This window comes from Theropithecus gelada, chromosome 19, assembly GCF_003255815.1.
Source record: "Theropithecus gelada isolate Dixy chromosome 19, Tgel_1.0, whole genome shotgun sequence".
In the NCBI taxonomy this organism is placed as follows: Eukaryota; Metazoa; Chordata; class Mammalia; order Primates; family Cercopithecidae; genus Theropithecus; species Theropithecus gelada.
In genome coordinates this window covers 34,358,924-34,384,864 of record NC_037687.1, presented here as the reverse complement: position 1 = coordinate 34,384,864, position 25,941 = coordinate 34,358,924, and the positions used below count along the sequence as shown (strand labels likewise).

General features: G+C 46.6%; 2 protein-coding genes across 7 annotated transcripts; both read right to left on the bottom strand.

Moving 5' to 3' along the window:
* Nucleotides 1–1,224: 1,224 nt before the first annotated feature.
* ZNF749 (zinc finger protein 749) lies at nucleotides 1,225–11,829 on the bottom strand. Of its 4 annotated transcripts, none has more exons than XM_025367445.1 (3): nucleotides 11,487–11,821; nucleotides 5,229–5,358; nucleotides 1,225–3,633 (listed from the first exon to the last, which is right to left on the bottom strand). In XM_025367445.1, exons 2-3 carry the CDS (start codon nucleotides 5,350–5,352, stop codon nucleotides 1,655–1,657), a joined length of 2,103 nt encoding a protein of 700 aa, XP_025223230.1. In that variant the 5' UTR covers nucleotides 5,353–5,358; nucleotides 11,487–11,821; the 3' UTR covers nucleotides 1,225–1,654. The 4 variants fall into 4 exon arrangements, with proteins under 4 accessions (XP_025223230.1, XP_025223229.1, XP_025223231.1 ...); XM_025367444.1 differs by having other exon boundaries at nucleotides 11,561–11,821; XM_025367446.1 differs by lacking the exon at nucleotides 5,229–5,358 and having other exon boundaries at nucleotides 11,487–11,829.
* Nucleotides 11,830–15,374: 3,545 nt separating this feature from the next.
* On the bottom strand, nucleotides 15,375–25,549 carry ZNF17 (zinc finger protein 17). Of its 3 annotated transcripts, XM_025368476.1 has the most exons (4): nucleotides 25,290–25,549; nucleotides 23,032–23,072; nucleotides 19,265–19,391; nucleotides 15,375–17,674 (listed from the first exon to the last, which is right to left on the bottom strand). In XM_025368476.1, exons 2-4 carry the CDS (start codon nucleotides 23,050–23,052, stop codon nucleotides 15,828–15,830), a joined length of 1,995 nt encoding a protein of 664 aa, XP_025224261.1. In that variant the 5' UTR covers nucleotides 23,053–23,072; nucleotides 25,290–25,549; the 3' UTR covers nucleotides 15,375–15,827. The 3 variants fall into 3 exon arrangements, with proteins under 3 accessions (XP_025224261.1, XP_025224262.1, XP_025224260.1); XM_025368477.1 differs by lacking the exon at nucleotides 23,032–23,072 and having other exon boundaries at nucleotides 25,290–25,535; XM_025368475.1 differs by lacking the exon at nucleotides 25,290–25,549 and having other exon boundaries at nucleotides 23,032–23,295.
* Between the last annotated feature and the right edge of the window lie 392 nt (nucleotides 25,550–25,941).

Genomic DNA, 25,941 nt, shown 5'->3' with positions numbered 1-25,941 from the left:
AAATATATTCTTCAACCATGAAGGAGAAATAAAAGCTTTCCCAGCAAACAAAAGCTGGGGGAATTCATCAATACCAGGTCTGTCTTACAAGAAATAGTAAAGAGAGTTCATCAATCTGAAAGAAAAGAATGCTAATGTGCAACAAGAAATCATCTGAAGGAATAAAACTTACTGGCAAAAGTAAATACACAAATTGAGAATATTCTAATACTGTAGTTGTGGTGTGTGAACCCCTCATATCTTTAGTATAAGCACTAAAAAAATGAATGAGGGCTGGGCGTGGTGGCTCACACCTGTAATCCCAGCACTTTGGGAGGTCAAGGCAGGTGGATCACGAGGTCAGGAGATCAAGACCATCCTGGCTAACACCGTGAAACCCTGTCTGGTAGCGGGCGCCTGTAGTCCCAGCTACTTGGGAGGCTGAGACAGGAGAATGGCGGGAACCCGGGAGGCGGAGCTTGCAGCGAGCCGAGATCGCACCACTGCACTGCACTGCACTCCAGCCTGGGCAACAGAGCGAGACTCCGTCTCAAAAAAAAAAAAGCAAAAAACAAAGATGAAAATTATAAGCTATGTTACAACATGGAAACCTTGAAGACATTAAGGGAAATAAGCCTCAAAATAAGTCACAAAAGACTAAAACTTATGTGAGATATTTAAAGTAGTAAAATTCATACAGTAGTAGTTGTCAGGGGCTGGAGTAGGGAATGAGGAGGAGTGGTTTAAAGCAGTGGTCCCCAACCTTTTTGGCACCAGGGACTGGTTTCATGGAAGCCAATTTTTCCACGCATCAGGGACAGAGGAGGGGGCAGATAGTTTCAGGATACAACTGTTCCACCTCAGATCATCAGGCATTAGTTAGAGTCTCATAAGGAGCACACAACCTAGATCCTTCACATGCACAGTTCACAATAGGACTCACGCTCCCATGAGAATCTAATGCTGCTGCTGATCTGACAGGAGGTGGAGCTCAGGTGGTGATGCTGGCCCGGTTCCTAACAGGCCACAGACTGGTACCAGTTTGCAGCCTGGGGGTTGTGGGCCCCTGGTTTAAAGGGTATATTTTAGTTTCGTAAAGTTGAAAAAACTACTGGATATTAATTGACAACAATGTGACTGACTTAATGCTACTGAACAGTATAGTTAAATATGGGTTAAGATGATAGATTTTAAGTTACCTATAATTTGCCACAATTTATTTATTTATTTATTTATTTTGAGAGGGTCTCACCCTGTCACCCAGGCTGGAGTGCAATGGAACAATCTCAGCTCACTGCAACCTCTGCCTCCTGGATTCAAGTGATTCTCCCTGCCTCAGCCTCCTGAGGGATTACAGGCACCCGCCACCATGCCCAGCTAATTTTTGTATTTTTAGTAGAGATGGGTGCTTCACCATATTGGCCAGGCTGGTCTCAAACTCCTGACCTCAGGTGATCCGTCCACCTCTGCCTCCCAAAGTGCTGGGATTACAGGCGTGAGCCACACGCCTGACCATAAATGTTTTTAACATAGTTCCCAGCAGGAAATCCTCGCAGATTTCTGTCTGAACTCTTTCAACATTAGATTTACATATACTAATAGGTTCTTCCTCTGATGTGAACTTTTTCATGCTGAATGAGGTGACGATTTTGGTGACTTTCCTGCATTCACTGCCCTAAGCCCTTTCTCCAGTGTGAATTCTCTGATGTTTAATGAGGCTGGAATTGTATTTAAACACTTTGCTGCATTCACCACACTCATGAGACCTTTCTCCAGTGTGAATTTTTTGGCACTGACCATTATTACATTTGTTGCTGAAGTCTTTTCCACATTCCCTTAACTTAAAAGGACTTTCTCCAGTGTGAGACTGCTGATGTGTAATAAGGCTCGATTTAATCCTAAACAATTCCCCACATTTATTGCACTCATGAGGCTTCTCCCCATTGCAAACTTTATGATGTTTAATGAATGTAGAGCAGTATCTAAGAAACTTCCCACAGTTACTGCACTCATAAGGCTTTTCTCCCGTATGAACTCTCTGATGAATAATGAGTTTGTTGCTATCTCTAAAAAATTTCCCACATTCACTACACTCGTAAGGTCTTTCTCCAGTGTGAACTTTCTGATGTCTACTCAGTGTACAGCGATATCTAAAGAATTTCCCACATTTGCTGCATTTATAAGGCTTTTCTCCAGTGTGAATTCTCTGATGAATAACAAGTTTGTAGCTGTCCAAAAAGAATTTCCCACATTCGCAGCATTCATAAGGCCGTTCTCCAGTATGGATTTTCTGGTGACCATCAAGATAAGCCTGTGTAAGGAAGGCCTTCCCACATTCACTACACACATAAGGCCTTGGCCTGATGTCAATCCTTTCATGTGGAATGAGGTCATACCTTTTTGAAAATGCTTCAGTGTGGATTTTCTGGTGCTGAACTAGGTGGGACTTTCTAACAAAGGCCTTCCCACATTGAGTGCACTCATAAGGCCATTCTTCAGTGTGAATTTTCAGGTGCTGAACAACATTATGTTTGAGGCTAAAGGCTTTCCCACATTCATTACACTTATAAGGCTTCTTGCCAGTATGAACTCTCTGGTGCATATTGAGTGTGGAGCGGTGACTAAAGAATTTTCCACATATGCTGCATTCAAAAGGCCTTTCTCCTGTATGAACTCTCTGATGTCTACCAAGTGTGGAGCTGTCCACAAACAATTTCCCACATTTGCTACACTCGTAATGCCTCTCCCCAGTGTGAACTTTCTGATGTCTAATGAGTTTAGAGTTATACATAAAAAATTTCCCACACTTGTTGCATTCGTAGGGCTGTTCTCCAGTATGGATTTTCTGGTGACCAACCAGATGAGCCTGTGTAAGGAAAGCCTTCCCACACTGGGTGCATTCATAAGGTGTTGGTCTACTGCGAATCTCCTGATGTTCAATGGGGTCAGACCTTTTTGAAAGAAAGCCTTCAGTGTGAATTTTCTGGCGCTGAACTAGGTTGGACTTTCTAATAAAGGTCTTTCTATATTCAGTGCCCTCATAAGGCCTTTCTCCAGCACGATTTTGCTGATATTTAATAAGGTTGGAGTTGTACCTAAACAATTCCTCACATCCCCTGAACTCATAAGGCCTCTCCCCATTATGGGTTTTTTGGTGCTCAAACAGCCTGTGTTGGTGGCAAAAGTCTTTCCCACCTTGGCTGGAGTTGAAATCATTCTGTTTACCTTGAAAGTTTTCCCCATCCTGAGTATCCCTGTATAGCTTCCGCCAACTGTTCAAGACATGTTGCTGGAGAAGGTCTGAGCTGGCAGTAAAATCCCTGCCACCCTGTGTGCATGTGAAGTTCCTCTCTCCCCCGTGAGCACTGTAGTTCACAAATGAAGGGCTCCACTCATCACTTCTGGTGAGCTTCTCTCTAGCCTGCTCCTTTTGCTGCAGGTCATGCCCTGCTGCACACGTGTCCAGCCCTTGCTCGGGGTGTGTTCCGTCATGCTCAGCCATGTGCAGAACGTCCTTCAGAAGTGAGCTACATGTCTTGCAGGGCTGGGCCTTCAGGGTGGACAAAGCTGGCTTTGGAGCTGTGACCTGTAACACTCTTACAGAAACACATTGCTTGGAAAGTACCTCCTCATCCTTGGCTCCATGCCAACAACCTGTAAGAACAGAAATGCTGGTGAAGTGCATGTGAACTCTGGAGGGAGGAGGCAGCCCCATCACAAATGTCTGTGAGACACACCCACAAATGAGGGCACAGGATTGGTCACAGGCAAGGCAATAAGGCCAGTGAGAAGGCCCACTGTTCCGAGGTGGGCCTGTCAAGTGTGTGTAGTGGGGGAACCCTGGTGGTAAGGACACAAGGGAGAAGTACCAAGCAGGGAGGGTAGGCGGGGTTTCCAACTCGCTTCTCTACAAATGGCTTTCAACGGGCCATGACTGTTGTGTCCAGATCCAGAGAGATCTGATTGTGTGAGAGCGAGTATTCATGGACTACTGAAGGATACATGCAGACCTCATAACACCTAAAGTACAGGTCATACATTAGACAGCACTGCAAAGGGAGTGGTGGAAGAGAATGGTGGAGAGATGAAGGCTGGATAGGAGGGGTCAGAGGTGGAAGCCAGGGGCTGGAAGTCAGAGTAAAAATAACAACAGGGAAGGAAAGGAAGAGTGAGGGGTGGCCAGTGGCCCTGCATCAAACAATAGTGGTCACAAGGTAAGTTCTGAATGTGATCTGAACCTAGCCCTGATATCACATCCTTTCCCAGCTTTCACCCACCAGGGCCAAGTCCTTCTGAGTGTCTCTTGCCATTAATAGAGGACTATCCACTCCGCCAGGCACCCAAAGACCTCCCCCTTGCTCAAGGTGAGCAACTATCTAGCTGCGGCATAAATCAAGCTAGGGGAAAGGCAGGGAAAGGGAGGGGACAGCATGTACACAGAGCAATAAACCCAGGACACGCTGCATTCTAAAGTTACCAGAACATACAGCAGAGAGTCGTGCAGAAATAACTTCACAACCCTCACAAGTGGTGACCAGGGAGGTACCTGAAATTCCTAGCACAGACACTGTCTCCAAGTATGGCAGCAAGGGGAACAGGGAAACCCTTGGATGGAGGTTTCATGCATCTGGACAGAGTAATCAAATCAGGGACAGGCACCACCATTAGGGTATCTTAAAGAAACCTGGGCTGGGCGCGATGGCTCACGCCTGTAACCCCAGAACTTTGGGAGGCCGAGGCGGGCAGATCACCTGAGGTAGGGAGTTCAAGACCAGCCTGACCAACATGGAGAAACCCCATCTCTACTAAAAATACAAAATTAGCCGGGCGTGGTGGCGCATGCCTGTAATCCCAGCTACTCGGGAGGCTGAGGCAAGAGAATCGCTTGAACTTGGGAGGCAGAGGTTGTGGTGAGCCGAGATCATGACATTGCACTTCAGCCTGGGCAACAAGAGTGAAACTCCGTCTCAAAAAACAAAAAACAAAAAACACAAAAAAAACCCATGAAGATTTCTGACATCCGAGCCTTATTGTGTAAAGTTTCAGAGCAACAGAAGCTGGGGCTGCCTAAGGGGAGGTAGTACAGTATATACAGCCCAGCTCTGGCTGCCTCATCACATTTGCCAGGAAACCAGGAGAGGACAGGACATAGCACCCACACTCTGGTGTGAGAAAGACAGAGTTGTCATGGAAAAGAGCAAAAAAACAGCACCCAGCACAAGACACCAGAGTAGGTATGAAGGCCTTACCTACTGATGACAAAAGTGCAAAGTTCTCCAACATCACATTGCTGTGCAGGTGTCTCTGAGCATCATAAAGGATCCCCCCATTCCTCCCGGGAGAAATATATGGCCACATCCTCAAAGACCACATACACTCCTGCCAAAATTATGACACTTCAGTCTGTGAACAACTTCTTCTTCTGTGTTTCCTTAGATCTGTATTTATCTACTTAAAATCTGAGAATTGGAGGGCCAAACTAACAGCCAATGTTTTTATATTTCCCTTGCAATCCAGATCCCATATGCTGAACCACTATCTAACGCTCATACGTGATTATTTCTCCTATCCTAATCAACACAAGCCCTGTCACCACACCATAAAGGATAATCTCTAAGCCCTAAGGCTGCCAGACTTATGCAAACCACCGAGTTTGAAGCTCCTCATCTCGCCTTGCATGCCTTTCCTGCCAAAACCCCAATACGGTCTCTGATGTATGCTTTCCCTTCAGTCATGCCTCTGCCTCCTGACCAAATCTAGCATTTCCTGTGGCCTGGTGCAGCATGGCATTCCCCCTGCACTAAGGAAATGAAAGTAATAAAAATTATTTCAATGCCATTAGCTTCTCTGTCATCACTCACTCTTTTCCAAAAATTAAAATCCAGTGGGCCAATCACTGATACACTTTCCTCTCCAGAATCTTCAGTGCTTCCCCAATACCCACACGTATCCATCCCCTGCTTAGCCTCCACCCATTTCCCAAGGAGGAAGAGACTCCACATCCTGGTAGCATCTGCACTTCTCTCGCCCCCACTGCTACTGATTGCTGAGTCCAGCACAGCTCAGAGATGGGTGGGGAGAAAGCAAAAGCATCATCAAAGCCTAGCCCAGGGCGCCTATCTTCTTCTTCTTTTCTTTTTTTTTTTGAGAGGGAGTCTCGCTCTGTCACCTAGGCTGGAGTGCAGTGGCTCACTGCAACCTCCCAGGTTCAAGCAATTCTCCTGCCTCAACCTCCTGAGTAGCTGGGATTACAGGCATCTGCCACCACTCCTGGCTAATTTTTGTATTTTCAGTAGAGACGGGGTTTCACCATGTTGGGCAGGCTGGTCTCAAACTCCTGACCTCGTGATCCACCCACCTTGGTCTCCCAAAGTGCTGGGATTACAGACGTGAGCCACTGTGCCTGGCCAGCCCTACCTTCTTTTATCACCCCGTTTCCTTGGGGTCTCCAGATCTTGCCTCCCAGACACCCAAACTCAGACTCACTCTTCTCCCTTATATGCCCATTGCCAGGGCTGGGGCCATGCATTCACGCTCCTCCTCACCTTCACATCTTGCTTTGGACAGTACATCTCTCATGTATCTAACTCCTCCACTCTTGCAATACTAACAGCAGCCCTGGCCCAACCAGGACCATTACCATGGCCTCTCAAGATGCCACTCTGTACATGGAGTCCTGCAGTGCACCAGAACCTATTTGCCTCTGGGCTGCCCAGAATGTAATGTTCCCTAGTGCCTGGGGCAGCACCAAGCCCTGTTCTGAAGGTCTCCCTTCCCAGTCCTGTTTCCTGGTTTAACCTCAGCCCCCCAAACCCAAATGACAACCTCACAGTTCTTGCATACCTCCTCTGAGTTCCAGATCTTGGCTGTCTCCCTCTTTTGCACTATACATGCTGTCCCATAAGCAGTCACAACCTTCTCTATCCCCCTAATCCTAATCCAAAGCCCAGATACACTGACCTCCCCAATGCTATCCCCACCCCAGGTCTAGCAATGCTCCTTGCTGATCGCATCTTCCCCTAAAGTAGTCTCACAGTTTGCATGAAACTACCCAGGCCCAAGCAAGACTCGCCACAAAACCCTGGTGAGTTTGCAGAGATGCCTCACCATCCACCTCATGACTCTCCCCTCAAAAGCCCTTCCTTATACTCCACAGGCCGCCCCCAACATAACACACAAATATACACACACCTTCAGTCGATCCACTCTCATCTGTCTTTGTGACACCCATCAACACCATCCAGGTGCCCAGTGGAGACACCCAGTCCTCAGTCTGTTCCTTCTCCTTCCTTCCCACTAACACCATTGCTTCCTAAGTCTGACCTAGTTTCACAACAGTTCAGCTATCATGTAGTGGATGTCTCCATCCTGAACACCTCCACTGAACTCCATTCCTGTGTGTACAACTGCCAGCCTGGCACCTCCACTCAAAGTCTCTGAAACATTTTTTGTGTATTTTTGTTTTTGTTTTGGCTTTGATTTTTGTTTTTGTTTTGGCTTGGTTTTTTGGAGACAGGGTCTTACTCTGTTGCTCAGGCTGGAGTGCAGGGCACAATCATGGCTCATCGCAGCCTTTACTTCCCAGGCTCAGGCGACCCTCCTGCCTCAGCATGCCGATTAGCTGAGACCACAGACAGACGCCACCACACCCAGCTATTTATTATTATTTGTAGAGACAGGGTCTCCCTATGTTGCCCAGGCTGACCTCAAGTGATCTTCCACCTCTGCCTCCCAAAGTGCTGGGATTACAGGTGTGACCCACCATGCCTGGCCACTGGAACATTTTTTACTTGGCCAAAACTTGGTTCCTCATATGCTCTACTACATAAACACTCCCCCTACTACAGAACTTACTACATCTTAGTTGCTGGAACATCCATCCTTCCAAACAAGGCCAAAACTGTGGGGCCATTCCTGACCCCCTCTTCCATCTCAGCTCCCAAGCTTCCTTGCTCTCTACATTATAAAATATAGGCAGCTCTAGATCAAACACATACAGAAGCCCCCCCACTCCTCCCACTTCCACCACCGCCACTCTCGTTCAGTCACCAACAACCTCCACCTGGACTGTTGCTGGACCGATCACCCAGGTATCTGTTGGCTCCATCCTCACCCCCACATGGTCTTCCATTCTGCAGGCAGAGGGAGCCACTAAAATCTGGGTCAGGTCACCTCTTTTTCCCCCCACTCAAACTTTCCCCAGTTACCATCACCCTCAGATGAAAAGCCCAGAACCTTAGACTGCCGTTCCATGCTGATCCCTGCATGCCCCAACCTCCCACCCTGCTGCCATACTCTATCACGACCAGATGGAACATGAATTTTCAGTTCACTAAACATCCCAGCTAAGTCTCACCAGTAAGCATTTGAACTTTCTATATCCTGTGCCTGAATGCCCTGCCACATCTCAGACCATTAGTTGTCGGAACCAGGACCACTCTATAACCAGGGGCTGAGTTCTGACCCCTGGTTGTGGTGGAACCACAGTCTTCAGACCCAAGGAAGGGAAAAACATGAAGTTTCAGGACACCACCTTTCCCTATATCAGCATGCCTAAAATATTGGAGAGATAAGTGGTGGGGGACTGGGGGAGAGAGCCTGAGAAACCATTGACTTACCTGTGCAGGGTCCTTATGCATTGCTGCCACTGCCATGGACCCTGTGGGAAGATGTGACAGACTTGTACAGTTACTACTTGAGACCATCATTACGAGACTGAATGAAGGGGGACGAATGTAGAAATGAAAACTTAAGACAAAAGAAACTGTTTTAAAGAAGGCGAACCGAGGAAGAAGAGAGCTCCCTGCTTCTAGTGAGCAAAGGCAGCCCCTGAGCTTCCACAGCCCTCCACATTTATTGGATAGAATGAAAAGGAGGAGGAGGTAACGACTGGTCAGCCGCTTAATTAATCACAAGTTCACATTGTTAACAGGCTTCAATTATGCCTAATCACAAGAAATTCACTTGTGCCTGGGTTGTGACTACCTTCAGCATTCCTTCTGGGGGGCAGACGCAGTTTGTCAGTTTGCCAACATCCTGCTTTCATGAGAAACAGTTTGCTGTTTACTCACATAGCCTCCAGTGGTATACTCAGTTGATCACAACCCTCATTCTTGTGGCCTGTAACAAGGAAGAGGCAAGCCATGAGTATCAGGACAGTATTGCAGCATCCTACAGGCTGAGCTGTACAACCATCTCTGCCCTGTACTGCAGCAAAGTAATCTGAAGTTACAGCAAGTCCTAAGTTCAGTGCTGCCTCTTAGCAGCTCTGTGTCTTTGGACAAGGACTGAACCTCTCTAAACCTCAGTGCGCTTATGTGTAAAATGGAGATTAAAAGGGTTCCCACTTCATAGGGCTCATATTGACAAGAAGCATAAGTAGTACACACTATGTATAAGCATTACTTTCTATAGGATTAATGGTTTTGTACATGTTTTCAGCACAAATGAAGTAGAAGGGTTTCGAAAATTTGAGTATTTTTCCCACTTTTTTTTTTTTTCTTGAGACAGGGCCTTGCCCTGTTGCCCAGGCTACAGTGCAATGACACAATCTCGGCTCACTGGTCCGCCTCCCAGGTTCAAACGATTCTCCTGCCTCAGCCTCCCGAGCAGCTGGGATTATAGGCTCCCACCACCACGCCCGGGTAATTTTTGTATTTTTAGTAGAGACGGGGTTTCATCATGTTGGCCAGGCTGGTCTCAAACTCCTGTCCTCGTGATCTGCCCGCCTTCGTTTCCCAAAGTGCTGGGATTACAGGTGTGAGACACTGTGCCCAGCCCCCACTTCTTAATGTTTTAAGGAAATGTGATATATAAAAAGATTTGTACTATAAGCAGAGTTACAGGTAAATTAACATTCTAACAATAAATATTTTACTACGTTTAAATTATTGATTACATCTATTTCCAATTGCCTATGTGTACATATTTAGAAGGATATTGGCTGAGAAACAAACAAACAAAAATAGCCCAGAGCTGTCTGACCTACACAAAATGTATCAGGCTCAGAAAGGCAAGAATATGAGATGTCAGTCACATCCCTGAACCGATGCCTGAGAACAACTGTTTAAAGACATTTTGTTCCTGACTAGCTGTCTCACCTATTATCTTCGTGTTTCTGTAATCTATAATATAAAGAACAACGTATAGCCAATAAAAACTTACGTTACTTTAACATAAGTTATTGGTAAACAACTCAGAAACTGCTTTTTTCCTTAAAAAAAAAAAGTCACTGCTGCTAATTGAAGTGTATATTCAGGACAACTTGAATCTAGGGTCTCAGATGGCTATTATCAACATGTGAACTCTCTTTAAACTAGATTCTGACTTGCTTGGTTATTTAAGATTGATACAGTTCATTAGTGTTTAAGTCAATTACCTGTTTTTTACATCCCTAAGTTAATGAGTTGCAGGATGGGGCTGAGCAATCAATCAGTTACTGGTCCGTTCAGCAAACAGGTCTGCCTGCCATATAATTCAGTAAAGGGAGCTTGCTGGAGGCCCTTAACTGTGGTGGAGGATATGAGAAAGCCCTGCCTAGTTTTGGACCCACTTGCTTCATGGCCTTATCTTGTTCCCCAAAGAGTGGCCCTCAGGGCTGGCTGAGTTAGAAGGGTGGAGTGACTACAATATCTCATGCCTCAGTCTCTGGAGTCCAGGGCAACTCCTTATCCATCCAGGCCTCTTTTTCAACAGAAACAGACCAAACTCTTAGCCCGTATCTGCTCCCTTCTGCAGGGAGTATCAGAGATGCCCTCCCTACCATGGTCTTATCTCCAAATCTGAGCCCTCCCCTCCCTCAGCCCATACTAAAAAACAATGTTAGGATTCTTCCTTCTCAATCTGATTCACAGGCCAGCTTCTCAAGTGCACAACTTCTAACTCATTTAAAGCTCCAGGCCAGCTACCTTCCTTGACCTTTAGAAATTACGTCCACCTACCCATGTGATGTCACCCAAAATCCAACCCAGGATCTTCTGTCTGAAACTTGCTCCTTAAGCTGATATCTTTAATTCCATTCTTTCAGATTTTTCAGGCCAAAACAAAACCTACGGAAGACACCCTTCACTACCGACTTTCCTTCACAGCTGTTTGATGCAGCAGGAAATCCTCTGAGATCCATCCAGAATCTCATCACATCTCCCCTCTACTGCAACTCCTCTGGCCCAGCCCTACCATAACTCAAAGGGGTCTCCTCGGCGGTCCCCCTGCCCCCGTTCAACATCCTGTTTTCCCCAACTTTAAACTTTCTAACTTTGGGCGTGACCCTCCCATTCGTCCTCCCTGAACAGCCCTCTAAGGCTTTCTGCGGCTCCACCGCCCTTCCAGGGGAGACTCCGCCTCATCCTCTGCTCCTTGGAGACAAAGACGCTCGGGCTCCCCAGTGCCTCCAAGCCCCAAAGACGTGTCGGTCTCCGACGGGAGCTCCCCCGACTCATTGCACGGCAGACCCAGTCCCGGGCACCCCACACAAGAACGCCCCTCTCTTAGAGACACAAGGGCCTAACCTGCAGGGCCCCTCCTTGGGACTTCAGCACTGGGAGGAGGGGTTGGGCGAGGCGGCCTGGGACGCTGCACACACCTCGGTCAGGTTCATCGGCGCGGCCTCCTCCGGTCCAGCCAGGGAAGAGCGGGGCGGGAACGGCGGTCACCTGGACGCTGACGGAGGCAGGGGTGCCTGCAGCCGACTCAGCCGATCCGCACTTTAGCCTCTGTGTAGAAGGAACACCGCTTCTCGCGTTTTTCTGCTCTGTCACCTCAGTCCCGACCCAGAGCTCTGGGACTCCCTAAATCAGTAAACGGATCTCTAGGCAGCCATGCTAACGTATCCTTGAGGGCGCCGCCGGAAGTCCCGCCCACACAACTGAGACCTCATTAGTCCTCTCTGCTAAACCGATGGCTACACTCGCGGCCAGTGCCCTCGCAGTGTCTTCTGGGTAGTGTAGTTCCCACGCTGCTGCCTGCCCCGCCTCATAATGTAGAGCGCGCTGACCTTACAGAAAAAAGCTGGAGGCCCTGGAGGAGCGCTGAGAAATGCAGTTCCGGGGCTCTTAAGGACGTGGAGGGGCTTTGCTGGCTCTTAAACTGCAAGTAACCAGATTTTACCAGAGGGCAGTCTAAGAAATATTTCAGAGACCTGTCGTTTCAGATTGTATTAATCCCAGCCACCAGGGAGGCTGAAGCAGGAGAATTGCTTGAACCTGGGAGGCGGAGGTTGCGGTGAGCCGAGATCGTGCCATTGCACTCCAGCCTGGGCAACGAGAGCGAAACTCCGCCTCAAAAAAAGAAAAAAAAAAAAAAAAAAGAGATGAGATGATGACCACACAGCCCACAGTGGCAAACCATTAACATCAATTTGTGAGGACGAAATTCATCTTGTTCATGACCTAATTGAAGAAGACTGATGATTAACAGCACAAACAATAACTGACACCACAGATATCTGTATTGGTTCAGCTTACACAATTCTGACTGAAAAATTAAAGTTGTGCAAACTTTCCACTCAATGGGTGCCAAAGCCACTGAATCCAGATCAGCTGCAGACAAGAGCAGAACCTTCAATGTAAATGTTAAGCAAGTAGGATCAAGATGAACCATTTCTTTGAAGAACTGTACAGATGAAACATGACTTTATTATTATTTGACATGGAGTTTCACTCTTGTTGCCCAGGCTGGAGTGCAATGGCGTGATCTCGGCTCACTGCCACCTCTGCCTCCTGGGTTCAAGCAATTCTCCTGCCTCAGCCTCCCCAGTAGCTGGGATTACAGGCATGCGCCACCACGCCCGGATAATTTTTGTATTTTTTAGTAGAGAAGGGGGTTTCTCCATGTTGGTCAGGCTGGCCTCAAACTCCTGAGCTCAGGTGATCTGCCCAACTCGGCCTCCCAAAGTGCTGGGATTACAGACGTGAGCCACTGCGCCCACTATAAGATTGTTTTGAGAAAGTTAGCTAAAGATTTAGCAGAAAACCCCTGGGAAAGCTTCACCAGGAGTCCTTCACTAGCATGCTCCTGCTCATTTCTCTCATCAAATAACTGCAACTTTATGAAAATTCTGATGTAAAATCCTAAGGCATCCACCTTACAGTCCTGATTTGGCTCCTTCTGACTTCTTGTTTCCTACTTTTAAAAAATCTTTAAAGGGCACCCATTTTTCTTTAGTTAATATTTAAAAAGATTGCATACACAAGGTTAAATCCCCAGGAACCTCACTTCTTTAGGGATGGACTAAATGCCTGGTATTATCATTTATAAAATTGTCTTGAACTTGATGGAGCTTCTGTTGAGAAATAAAACTTATGTTTTCTTTTTGTTATCTTTTACTTTCAAGTTTCCACAAACTTTCTGAAGTCCCCACATATACTAAAAAACTCCTACATTTCAACAAAACCAAATAACCCTAGAGAAGTAAAACAAAAACAAAAACAAAAACTCAACCCAGTAGTAAAGCTACTACTTAAAATTAATAAAGTTAAAAACGATGCAACTGCTATAAAAAAGAGTCCTCAAAAAAATTAAAATAGAATTAACATAGGATGGGAACACTGTGAGGAAGAAATTTTAAAAATTAAAAATATTTTTAAGATGAACATAGGGGGCCAGGTGAGTGGATCATGAGGTCAAGATTGAGACCATCCTGGCCAACATAGTGAAACCCCGTCTCTACTAAAAATACAAAAATTATCTGGGTGTGGTGGTACGTGCTTGTAGTCCCAGCTACTTGGGAGGCTGAGGTAGGAGGACTGCTTGAACCGAGAGGCAGAGGTTGCAGTGAGCTGAGATCACGCCACTGTACTCCAGCCTGGTGACAGAGTGAGACTCAGTCTCAAAAAAAACAAAACAAAACATAGGAAGCACCAATTCTACTTGAGTAAATCCTCAAAAGGAATTTAAAGCACAGCCTCAAAGAAACATTTGTACACTCATGCTCATCTATTAACAACAGCTGAGTGGAAACAACCCAAATGTCCACTAATGAAAGGAAAAGTGGCACATACATATATAATCATGCACTACACTTTTCAGTTAACAATGGGCCACATGCATGACAGTGGTCCCATAAAATTGCAATGAAGCTGCAAAATGCTTATTGCCTAATGACATGACAGCAGTGGTAAGGCAATATATTAATCACATGTTCATGGTGATTCTGGTACAAACAAACCTATTGTGCTGCCAGTCATATAGAAGTATAATATATGCAATAATGTACAGTATATAATAATAAATGAGTTACTAGCTTATGTTCTTAGTATACCACACTTTTTATCATTAGGTATTCTCCAACAGTAGAGTATATATGGAGTTGTGTGTATGTATATAAATATACAGGTGTATATACACACAAACACAAACTGTAACACAGCCTCGGGCAGGTCCTTCAGGGGGTATTCCAGAAAAAGGTATTGTTATTTCAGACGACAGCTCCATGTGTGTCACTGCCCCAGAAGACTTTCTGGAAGAGGATGTGAAGGTGGAAGACAATGACATTATCCTGATCCTGTGCTGGCCTAGACGAATGTGTGTATCTTAGTTTTTAACAAAAAAAAGTTTAAGAAGTTAGGATATAAAAAAAATTTTGTACAGTTGTACAATGTTTTAAGCAAAACATTATTACAAAAGTCAAAAAGTCTTTAAAAATACAAGCTTATAAAGTAAAAAATGGTCAGCTAAGGTTAATATATTTAAAAAAAAAAATTCTATAAATTTCATTTTGTCCAGTCGGGCACAGTGGCTCATGCCTGTAATCCCAGCACTTTGGGAGGCCAAAGCAAGTGGCTCACTTGAGGTCAGGAGTTTGAGACCAGCCTGGCCAACATTGTAAGACCCCATTCTCTACTAAAAATACAAAAATTAGCGGGGTATGGTGGTGGCGCATGCCTGTAATCCCAGATACTTGGGAAGCTGAGGCAGAATTGCTTGAACCAGGAAGTGAAGGTTGCAGGAAGCCAAGATAGCCCCACCGCACTCCAGCCTGGGTAACAGAGCACGATTCTGTCTCAAAAATAAAAATAAAAATGTAGTGTTGTCTAAGCATACAGTGTCTATAAAGTCTACAGCATAGTAACAACCTAGGCCTTCACATTCACTCACCACTCACTGACTCACCTAGAGCAACTTTCAGTACTGTAAGCTCCATTCACGGTAAGTTCTCTGTATGTCTATCATTTTTTCTTTTATACTGTATTTTTACTGTAGCTTTTGTTTAGATATACTTAAAAAGAATTACCACATGTTCCAACAGCCTACAGTATTCAGCACAGTAATATGCTGTACAAGTTTGTAGCAAGGTGCTATAGGATATACCATATAGCCTAGGCATTGATAAACCCACTCCCCCTCCAAAAAAAGAAAGAAAATCACCTAATAACACTTTTCTCAGGACACTTCCCCTTTGCTAAGCAACACATGACTGTAACAGAATTTTATTCAGCCTTTAAAAAGGATGGAAATTCTAATGGATTAGAACATGAAACCTTAAAAATATAACATTAAGCAAAATAAGCCACAAAATAATCCACAAGACCAAAACTTAAGTTTTCTTATATGAGGTACCCAGACTAGTAAAATTCATAGAGAGTGGTGCTTGTCAAGAGGCTGGGTGGACTGGGGAATAAGGTTTTAAAAGGTATAGACTTAGTTTCATAAATTGAAAAGACTTCTAGATATTCATTGCACAATGTGAATGACTAACAGTACTGAACTATACACTTTAACATGGTTATGATGTTAGATTTTATGTTATCTGTATTCTACAAGAATACTTTTTTAAAAACATAGGTCCCAGTGTTAAATCAGAGTAGATTTCTGTGTGAAGTCTTTCCATGTCTGCTTTATATACACATTCTTTATCTGGTGTGAACTTTCTGGTGCTGAATGAGATGAGAATTTTGGTTAAAGACTCTCCCACATTCACTACACTGATAAGGTCTCTCTCCAGTGTGAATTCTCCGATGTTTAATGAGGCTGGAGTTATATCTAAAGACTTTCCCACATTCACTGCATTCATAAGGCTTTTCTCCAGTATGAACTCTCTGATGACTAATGAGCGTGGAGCTGTCCATAAAAAATTTCCCACATTTGCTGCATTTGTAAGTTCTTTCCCTAGTGTGAACTTTTTGGTGCCGAATGAGGTGGGAATTTTGGCTGAAAACTCTCCCACACTCAGTGCACTCAAAAGACCTTTCACCAAAGTGATTTCTCCGATGTCTAATATGATTTGAGTTGTGCCTAAAGAATTTCCCACATTCACTACACTCATAAGGCCTTTCACCAGTGTGAATTCTCTGATGTGTATCAAGTGTGGAGCGACACCTAAAAGATTTTCCACAAATGCTGCATTCAAAAGGTCTTTCTCCAGTGTGAACTCTCTGATGACTCTTCAGTGTACAGCTGTCCACAAAGAATTTGCCACATTCACTGCATTCATAAGGCCTCTCTCCAGAGTGAACTCTCTGATGTCTATTCAGTGTGAAGCAATACCTAAAGAATTTCCCACATTCGCTGCATTCATAAGGCTTTTCTCCAGTGTGAACTCTCTGATGAATAATGAGTGTGGAAGTGTCCATAAAGAATTTCCCACATTCACTACACTCATAAGGCTTTTCTCCAGTGTGAACTTTCTGATGTCTAATGAGTGTGGAACGGTATCTAAAGAATTTCCCACATTCGTTGCATTCATAAGGTTTTTCTCCAGTATGAACTCTCTGGTGAATAATGAGTGTGCAGCTGTCCATAAAGAATTTCCCACATTCACAGCAATAAAAAGGCCTTTCTCCAGTGTGAACTTTCTGATGTCTAATGAGTGCTGAACTGTACATAAAGTATTTCCCACATTCATTGCATCCATAAGGCCGTTCTCCAGTATGAATTTTCTGGTGACCAACAAGGTGAGCCTGTGTAAGGAAAGCCTTCCCACATTCACTACACAGATAAGGCCTTGGCCTGGTGTGAATTCTCTGGTGCTGAAGTAGGTGAGACTTTCTAAGGAAAGCTTTCCCACATTCACTGCACTCATAAGGCCTTTCTCCAGTGTGAATTTTCTGGTGTTGAACAACATTATATTTGAGGCTGAAGGCTTTTCCACATTCACTACACTTATAAGGCCTTTCTCCAGTATGATTTCGCTGATGTTTAATAAGGTCGGAGTTGTACCTAAAAAATTTGCCACATTCACTGCACTCATAAGGCCTTTCCTCTGTGTGGATTTTCTGGTGCTCAAACAGCATATGCTGGTGGCAAAAGTCTTTTCCACATTGGCTGCAGCTGTAATCATTCTGTCCACTTTGAAAGGCCTCCACACCACGAGTGTCTCTGTGTGGCTTCCACCCACTGGGAAGAGCCTGTTGTTGAAGATCTGAATCACCAGTAAAATCCTTGCCACCCTGCATGCATGTGAAGTTCCTCTTTGCCAGGTGAACACTGTCATTCACAAACGAAGGCCTCCCTTCATCACTTCTGGTGAGCTTCTCTCTAACATGCTCCTTTCGGTGCAGGTAAAGCTCAGCTGTACGCTTGGGGTGTGTTCCGTCATGCTCAGCCAGGTGCAGGATGTCCTTCAGAAGTGAGCTACATGTCTCACAGGGCTGGGCCTTCTGGGTGCACAAAGCTGGCTTTAGAGTTGTGACCTGTGACACTCCTACAGAAACACACTGCTTGGAAGGTGCCTCCTCATCCTTGGCTCCATGCCAACAACCTAAGAACAGAAATGCTGGTGAAGTGCATGTTGACTTTGGAGGGAGGAGGCAGCCCCCGAACAAATGTCTGTCAGACCAACTCACAAATAAGACCACGGGATTGGTGAAAGGCATGGGACACTAAAGCCAGTGAGAGGAAAGCCTTCTGGGCAGAACCGGGCCTGACAGAAACCCGTAACAAAAGTCCTGATGATGGGGAGCAACATACGGAGTGGCACAGTGCAGAGCACAGAAGCGGAGTCCCCAAGTTACTCCTCAGTAAATAGCTTTCAACAGGCCATAGCTGCTGGTGAACAATGTGTAGAAGGCTGTGTCCAGACCCAGAGAGATCTGATATGACAGTAGAGCTGGTGTTCAGGGACGACTGAAGTATACATCCAGAACTCACAACACCTTAAGTACAGGTCACATGTTGGAGGACACTACCAAGGGAACAGAAGGGAACAGGTGGCTGGGTGCGGTGGCTCACACCTATAATCCAGAACTTTGGGAGGCCAAGGAGGGCGGATCAGCTGAGGTCGGGGCTTTGAGACCAGCCTGACCAACATGGAGAAACACCGTCTCTACTAAAAACACAAAATTAGCCAGGTGTGGTGGCACATGCCTGCAATCCCAGCTATTCAAGATGCTGAGGCAGGAGAATCGCTTGAACCCGGGAGGTGGAGGTTGTAGTGAGTCAAGATGGCGTGTGCCATTGCACTCCAGCCTGGGCAACAAGAGCGAAACTCCATCTCAAAAAAAAAAAAAAAAGGGAACAGGTGAGAGGTGGAGGCCAAAGAGGTAGGGTCAGAGGTGGGAGCCAGAAGATGAAAGTCAAAAAAGAAATCACAATAGGAGAGAAAAGAGAGACATGCGGTGTGGCCACTGGCAGAGGCATCAAACTGGATTGGTTCCCAGTGTGATGTGAACCCAGCCCTGTCATCACACCCCTTCTGAGCTCCCACTCACCAGGGCCAAGTCCTTTTGAGCATCTCTTGTCATCAATGGAGTAACGTCCACTCTGTCAGGCACCCACAGACCTCTACCTTGCTGAAGGTAAGCAACTATCTAGGTGTGGCGTTAGCCAAGCTAGGGGAAGGACAGGGAAAGGGAGGGGACAGCATGTACACAGAGCAATAAGCCCATGACATGCTGCATTCTAAAGTTACCAGAACTTCTAGTGGAAAGTCCTGCAGAAATAAGCCCACAGTCCTCACAAGCAGTGACCAGGTAGGTCCCTGAAATTCCTGACATGGGGTATCCCCCAGGTATGTCGGCAAGAAGAATGGAGAAAGCCTTGCACAGAGAAAAGTGTCATGCATTTGGACAGAGTAAACTAACCAGGAACAGGCAAGGTCATCAGGATATTCTTGAGAAATCTGAAGACTTCTGACTTTTGAGCCTCATAAGGCTTCAGAGTGACAAGAGCTAAGCTTCTTAAGGAAAACTGATACAGGTCACACGGCCCAGCTGTGGCTGCCACAACACATATGCCAGGAAACTAGGAGAGGATGCAGCATCCATGATCTGGTGTGAGACAGAGCTGCCAAGGAAAAAAGTGAAAAAACATTGCTCAGCACAAGACACTGACGTAGGTGTCAGGGCCTTACCTACTGATGACAAAAGTGCAAAGTTCTCCAGCATCACATCGCTGTGCAGGTGTCTCTGAACGCCATTAAGAATCCCCCACTCCTCCTGGGAAAAATGTATGGCCACGTCCTCAAAAACCATACAATCCTGCCAAAATTATGACAGTTTAGTCCATGAGCAACGTTTTTTTTTTTTTTTTTTTTGAGATGGAGTCTCGCTGTGCCGCCAGGCTGGAGTGCAGTGGTGCGATCTCAGCTCACTGCAAGCTCTGACTCCCGGGTTCAAGCAATTCTCCTGCCTCAGCCTCCTGAGTAGCTGGGATTACAGGCATGCGCCACCATACCTGGCTAATTTTTGTATTTTTAGTAGAGACGGGGTTTCACCATGTTGTTCAGGCTGGTCTAGAATTCCTGACCTCGTGATCTGTCTGCCTCGGCCTCCCAAAGTGCTGGGATTACAGGCATGAGCCACCATGCCCGGCCCATGAGCAACTTCTTATTCTGTTTCCTTAGATCTGTATTTATCTACTTGAAATCTAAGAATCAGAGAACCAAAATAACAACCAGCATTTTAACATTTCTCTTATAATTCAGATCCCATAGTCTGAATTGCTTCCTATCTAACAATCACACATGATTATTTCTCCTGCCCTAAATCAACACAAGGCTTGTACCACAAAAGGAGGGATAGTCCCTATACCCAAGGCTGCCAAAATCATGCAAACCACCCAGTCTTAAGCTCTTTGCTCTCCCCTGCATGCCTTTCCAGTCAAAACCCCAATAAAGCCTCTGATGTATGCTCTCCCTTCAATTGTGCATCTGCCACCTGACCAAATCCGCAGTTTCCTCTGTGGCTTTAGGCTGTGTGGCATGCCCCCTGCACTCAGGAAATTAAAGGAATAAAAATCATTTCATCCAGATATGATTTCTCACCAATCGAAGAAAAAAATTATTCCAGTGTCATTGGCTTTTCTGTAATCACTCACTCTTGTTCACAGATCGAACAAGATTGTATCCTCTGGGTACAATCACTGATACACTTCCCTCTCCAAGACCTTCAGTGCTCCTCACCACATCCACACACATCCATCCCCTGCTCAGCCTCCACCCACTTCTCAAGGACGAAGACACACTAGGTCTTCGTGGCACCTGTACCTGCTCTCCCCTCATTGCCACTGATCACTGACTCCAGCATAGAACAAAGATGAGTGGGGAGAGACTGAAAAGCGCCATCAAAACACGGCACATGGCTGGGCACGGTGGCTCAAGTCTGTAATCCCAGGACTTTGGGAGGCCGAGGCAGGTGGATCATGAGGTCAGGAGTTCAAGATCAGCCTGGCCAAGATGGTGAAACCCCGTCTCTACTAAAAACACAATAATTAGCCAGGCATGGTGGCAGGCACCTGTAATCCCAGCTACTCAGGAGGTTGAGGCAGAAGAATTGCTTGAACTTGGGAGGCAGAGGTTGCAGTGAGCCAAGATCACACTACTGCACTCCAGCCTGGGCAACAGAGCTAGACTCCATCTCAAAAAACAAAACAAAACAAAACACTTGGCACATGGGGGCCTACCTTTCTTTTGTCACTCAATTTCCCTAGAGTCACCCAGATCTTGCCTCTCAGATAACCAAACTTGGACTCACCCTCCTCCCTTAAGTGCCCAGTGCCAGAGGTGGAACCATCTATTCATGCTCCTCTACTCACGCTTTGGATGGCACCTTCCACATGTATCCAACACCTCCACTCTTCCAACACTAACAACCACCACAGCCCAACTGGGATTATTTCCATGGCCTGCTACCATGCCACTCTGCACATGAAATCCTGCAGTGCATGACAAATGCAGCCAGAATCCTATTTGTCCCTGGACTGACCAGAATGCAATGTTTAGGAAACATTGCTTTGAAGGTCTCTGAACCCAGTCCTGTTTCTTGCTTTGACCTCGGCTTTCCAAACCCACATATTCTTGCACACCTCCTTTGATTTCCAGATCTTGGCTGTCTCCCACTTCTACATGTACATGCTGTCCCACAAGCAGTCATGACTTTCTCTATCCCCCAGCTCTAATCCAAAGCCCAGAAACACTGACCTCCCCAATGCCATCCCCACCTCAGGCCTAGCAATGCTTCTAGCTGATCCCATCTTCTGCCAAAATAGTCTCAGAGTTCACATGAAACTACCCAGGTACAACCAAGACTTGCTACAAAACCCTGCTGAGTCCATAACAGGGTAATAAGCCCCTCCCAGACCTCACTACCACCTCACCTCTTTTGTGGAGACGCCTCACCATCCATCTTACATGCCCTCCCCGCTCAAAAGTCTCTTATTTTCCAAAGGCTGTCCCCAACATAAACACACAAATACACACACACGTATCCTCAGTCCATCTACTCCCTCATCTGTCTTTGTGATGCCCAGCAACACTACCAAGGTGCCCAATAGAAAGATCCAGTCCTCAGCCTCTTCCTTCCCCTTCCTTCTCCCTGACAGCATCGCCTCCAGAATCTAAAGATGTGTCTTCCTAAATCTGACCCATAGATTTACCATGGTGTACACACCAGCTATCATGTAGTAGATGTCTCCATCCTGAACACCTCCAATGAACTCCATTTCTGTGTTCCTGGCACCTCTACATGAGTTTCTGGAACATTTTTGACTTGGCCCAAACCTGGTTCTTCATATGCTCTATTAAGCTCCCCCTACTACAAAATTTACCACATCTTAGTTGCTGGAACATCCAATCTTCTCAACAAGGCCAAAACTATGGGGCCATTCCTGACTCCCTCTTGCATCCTACCTCCCCAGCTTCCTTGCTCTGTACATCAAAAAATGTGAGCTGCTCTAGATCAAAACCTACAGAAGCCACCCACCCCTTCCACCTCCACAGCCACCACTCGTGTCCAGCCACCACTAACCTCCACTGGACTGTGGCAGGAATTATCACCCAGGTATCCTTGGTTCTTCCCTAACCCTCACTCTGTCCTCCATTCTGCAGGCAGAGGAAGCCTCTTAGAATCTAGGCCAAATGATCTATTTTTTCTTTCTCAAAACTTCCCTAGCTACTAACCCCCTCAGATTAAAGACCTAGAACCACCGAGCACAGTGGCTCACACCTGCAATCCCAGCACTTTGGGAAGCTGAGGCAGGCAGACTGCTTGAGGCCAGGAGTTCGAGACCAGCCTGGCCAACATGGTGAAACCCTGTCTCTACTAAAAATACAAAAATTAGCCAGGTGTGTTGGCTCATGCCTGCAATCCCAGCTACTCGGAAGGCTGAGGCAGGAGAATTGCTTGAACCCAGGAGACGGAGGTTGTAGTGAGCTGAGATTGCGCCACTGCACTCCAGTCTGGCGACAGAGCGAGACTCTGTCTCAAAAACAAAACAAAACAAAAAACAAAACCTAGACAACCTCAGACTGCCATTCCATGCCTGATCCCTGCATGCCCCGACCTCCTGCCCTGCTGCTGTGCTCCTTATCCTTGCCAGCTAGAACATTAAGCTACAGTTCTCTAAGCATCCCATCTAAGTCTCACCACCAAGCATTTGAACATTCTGGATCCTGTGTTTTGAGATGTCCTGCCAAATCTCAAACCATCAGTTGTGAGAACTAGAACCACTCTATATAACCAGGGACTGAGTTTGGAACCCAGGTCTGGTGAAACTACAGGCTCTCCTTGGACCCAAGGGAGAAAGAAGAAAAGGTGAACAGTCTCTGGATAACACCATTCCCTATATCAGCATGCTGAAACCATCTGGGATGGGTGAAAGCTGGAAACACTCTCCACTCACCTGTCCAGCATCCATAAGCATTGCTGCCACTGCTATGAACCCTGTGGGAAGAGGCAGGCCATGAGGATTAAGACAGCATTGCAGCATCCTACAGGCTGACTGTACAACCACCTCTGGCCCTGCAACTAGAGCAAAGTTATCTCAGGCTACACAGTAAGTCCTCAGGGTTCAGAGTCTTGACGAGGATTGAACTTCCTTGAGTCTCAGTGCCCTTATGTGTAAAATAGAGATTAAAAGGACTGCCAACTAATAGGGCTTATATTGGCACCAAACATAAGTAGTACACACTATGTATCAGCAATTTCCTTCTACTGGAATATTTTGTACAAGTTTTCAGCACAAATGACATGGAAGGGTTTTGAAATTTTGCGTGTGTATTTTTCCCACTTCTTACAGTGTTAAGCAAATGTGATACATAAAACTTTCCACTGCAAGCAAACAGAAAAATTAACATTCAGCCGGGTGCGGTGGCTCACGCCTGTAATCCCAGCACTTTGGGAGGCCGACGTGGGTGGATCACGAGATCAAGAGATCAAGACCATCCTGGCCAACCATGCTGAAATCCTGTCTACTAAAAATACAAAAATTAGCTGGCATGGTGGCGCATGCCTGTAATCCCAGTTACTCGGGAGGCTGAGGTAGGAGAATCGCTTGAACCTGGGAGGCAGAGGTTACAGTGAGCCAAGAGCGCGCCACTGCACTCCAGCTTGGCGACAGAGCGAGACTCCGTCTCAAAAAAAAAAAAAAGAAAAAGAAAAAAGAAAAATTAACATTCAACAACTATTAAGTGAATAAATTTAACTATTGGTTACATTCATTTCTAACTGCCGACCTATGTGTACATATTTAGAAGGATATTGGTTCATCAGTGGTTAAAGAAATGTTTTATACATTCATAAATAAATAAGTTTGGCCGGGCGCGGTGGCTCAAGCCTGTAATCCCAGCACTTTGGGAGGCCGAGACGGGCAGATCACGAGGTCAGGAGATCGAGACTATCCTGGCTAACATGGTGAAACCCCCTCTCTACTAAAAAAAATACAAAAAAAAAAAAAAACTAGCCGGGCGAGGTGGCGGGCGCCTGTAGTCCCAGCTACTTCGGAGGCTGAGGCAGGAGAATGGCGTGAACCCAGGAGGCGGAGCTTGCAGTGAGCTGAGATGCGGCCACTGCACTCCAGCCTGGGCGACAGAGCGAGACTCCGTCTCAAAAATAAAAAATAAATAAATAAATAAATAAATAAATAAATAAATAAGTTGTAGGGAGACGATAAGCAAGCAGGTCAGTTCCTAGTCCCATCAGCAACCAGGCCTGCCTGCTACAAATTCAGTTGCTGGAAGATCGCTGGAGGCCCTTGACTAGATGTGAGAAAGCCCTACCCACGTCTGGACCCAATCTCCCCACTAGTCTGGATGACCTTCCTGCTGTTCCACAGAGTGGGCCTGGGGGTCTGCAGGTGCCGAAATCTAAACCACCTCACACCTCAGTCTCCAGCCTAGGCCAGTTCTTTAACCCAGTCAGAACTCCGTTTTTGCAGACACGGGCCAGAATCCTTCCTATGACAGGTCTGCACCTGTCTAAAGGGAGTGTCAGGCTTATGGACCCAACCATGACCTGCCTTCCAAAACTCAGTCCTCCAAAATGCAACTTGTAATCCTCTCTGAAACCTGCTCCTTAAGCCGATTTCTCCAACTCCATTCTATCAGATTTTCAGGCCAAAACAAAACCCATGGAATAGACTCTTCACTACCCTCACTGCTATGTTTGATGCACCAGGAAATCCTGTCGACTGTCTCTCTGAGATCCACCCAGAATCTCATCACACTTCCCCTCTACTGCAACTCCTCTGGCCCATCCCTACCATCACTCAAGGGGTCTCCTCAGCGGTCCCCTTGTCCTACTTTAACATCCTGTTTTCCCCAACTTTAAACGTCTACCTCTGGGCATAACCCTTCCTGCACAGCCTGCTATGGCTTTCAGCGGCTCCGCGGCCCTCCCAGGCGAGACTCCGCCTCACCCTCAGCTCCGTGGAGACAAAGACGCTCGGGCTCCCCAGTGCCGCCCGCTCTGCAGCGCCTCTAAGCCTCGCAAGTGCAGGTCCCTGACAGGAGCTCCCCCGCCTCACAGCACCGCGGACACCGGTACCCCACACGAGAACGCCCCTCTCTTTGGGACACAGGGGCCTGACCTGCAGGGCCCCTCCTCGGGGCTTCGGCACTCGGAGGAGGGGTCTGGCGGGGCGCCCTGGGACGCGGCACCCACCTCAGTCAGGTTCATCGGCGCGGCCTCCGCTAGCACAGCCAGGGAAGAGAGGGGCGGGAGCGGCGGTGACCTGGACGCTGACGAAGGCACCGACGCCTACAACCGACTCAGTCGAGCCTCACTCTAGCCTCTGTACAACGGGGAAACCTTTTCTCGCGTTTTTCCGCTCTTTCACCTCAGTCTCGACTCAGCCTGAGGGTGAACGGATCCCCACTCAACCATATTGACATCATCATGGGGCGTTGCAGGAAGTCCCGCCCACACGCCGTACGAACCCACGTAGGCGCCTCTCTGCTAGGCCTTCATTGGCTACACTCGCTGCCTGTGTCCGCCGCTGTGTCTTTTGGGTAGTGTAGTTCCCACGCCGCTGCCTGCCCCCACTGTGAACCTAGGTAACTCGCGTTCAGGATGAAAGCCAGGAGGATCCTCCAGAGGTGTTGAGAAATGCAGTTACGGGGCTCCAAGGGCGTGGAGGGGCTTCATTGGCTTTTAAAGGGCAAGCATCCAGATTTTCCCGGAAGGCAGTCCAGAACAAGTCAGAGAAATGTTTCAGAGACCTGCCCTTTCAGATTCTGTAAAGCACAGCAAGTTCCCAAAGGACGAACGTCCGAAGGAACATGGCCAACCATAATGAACTGATCTTCCACGCATA

Excerpts from the sequence above, each read along its gene's own strand:
- ZNF749 (XM_025367444.1), bottom strand. Across the intron at positions 3,634-5,228 it reads TGCACTTTTGTCATCAGTAG|GTTGTTGGCATGGAGCCAAG; the intron begins GTAAGGCCTTCA and ends CTGTTCTTACAG.
- ZNF17 (XM_025368475.1), bottom strand. The coding sequence starts at position 23,118 with ATGCTGCAATGCTGTCTTAATCCTCATGGCCTGCCTCTTCCCACAGGG. Across the intron at positions 19,392-23,031 it reads TGCTTATGGATGCTGGACAG|GATTGTATGGTTTTTGAGGA; the intron begins GTGAGTGGAGAG and ends TAATTTTGGCAG. Across the intron at positions 17,675-19,264 it reads TGCACTTTTGTCATCAGTAG|GTTGTTGGCATGGAGCCAAG; the intron begins GTAAGGCCCTGA and ends TTCTGTTCTTAG.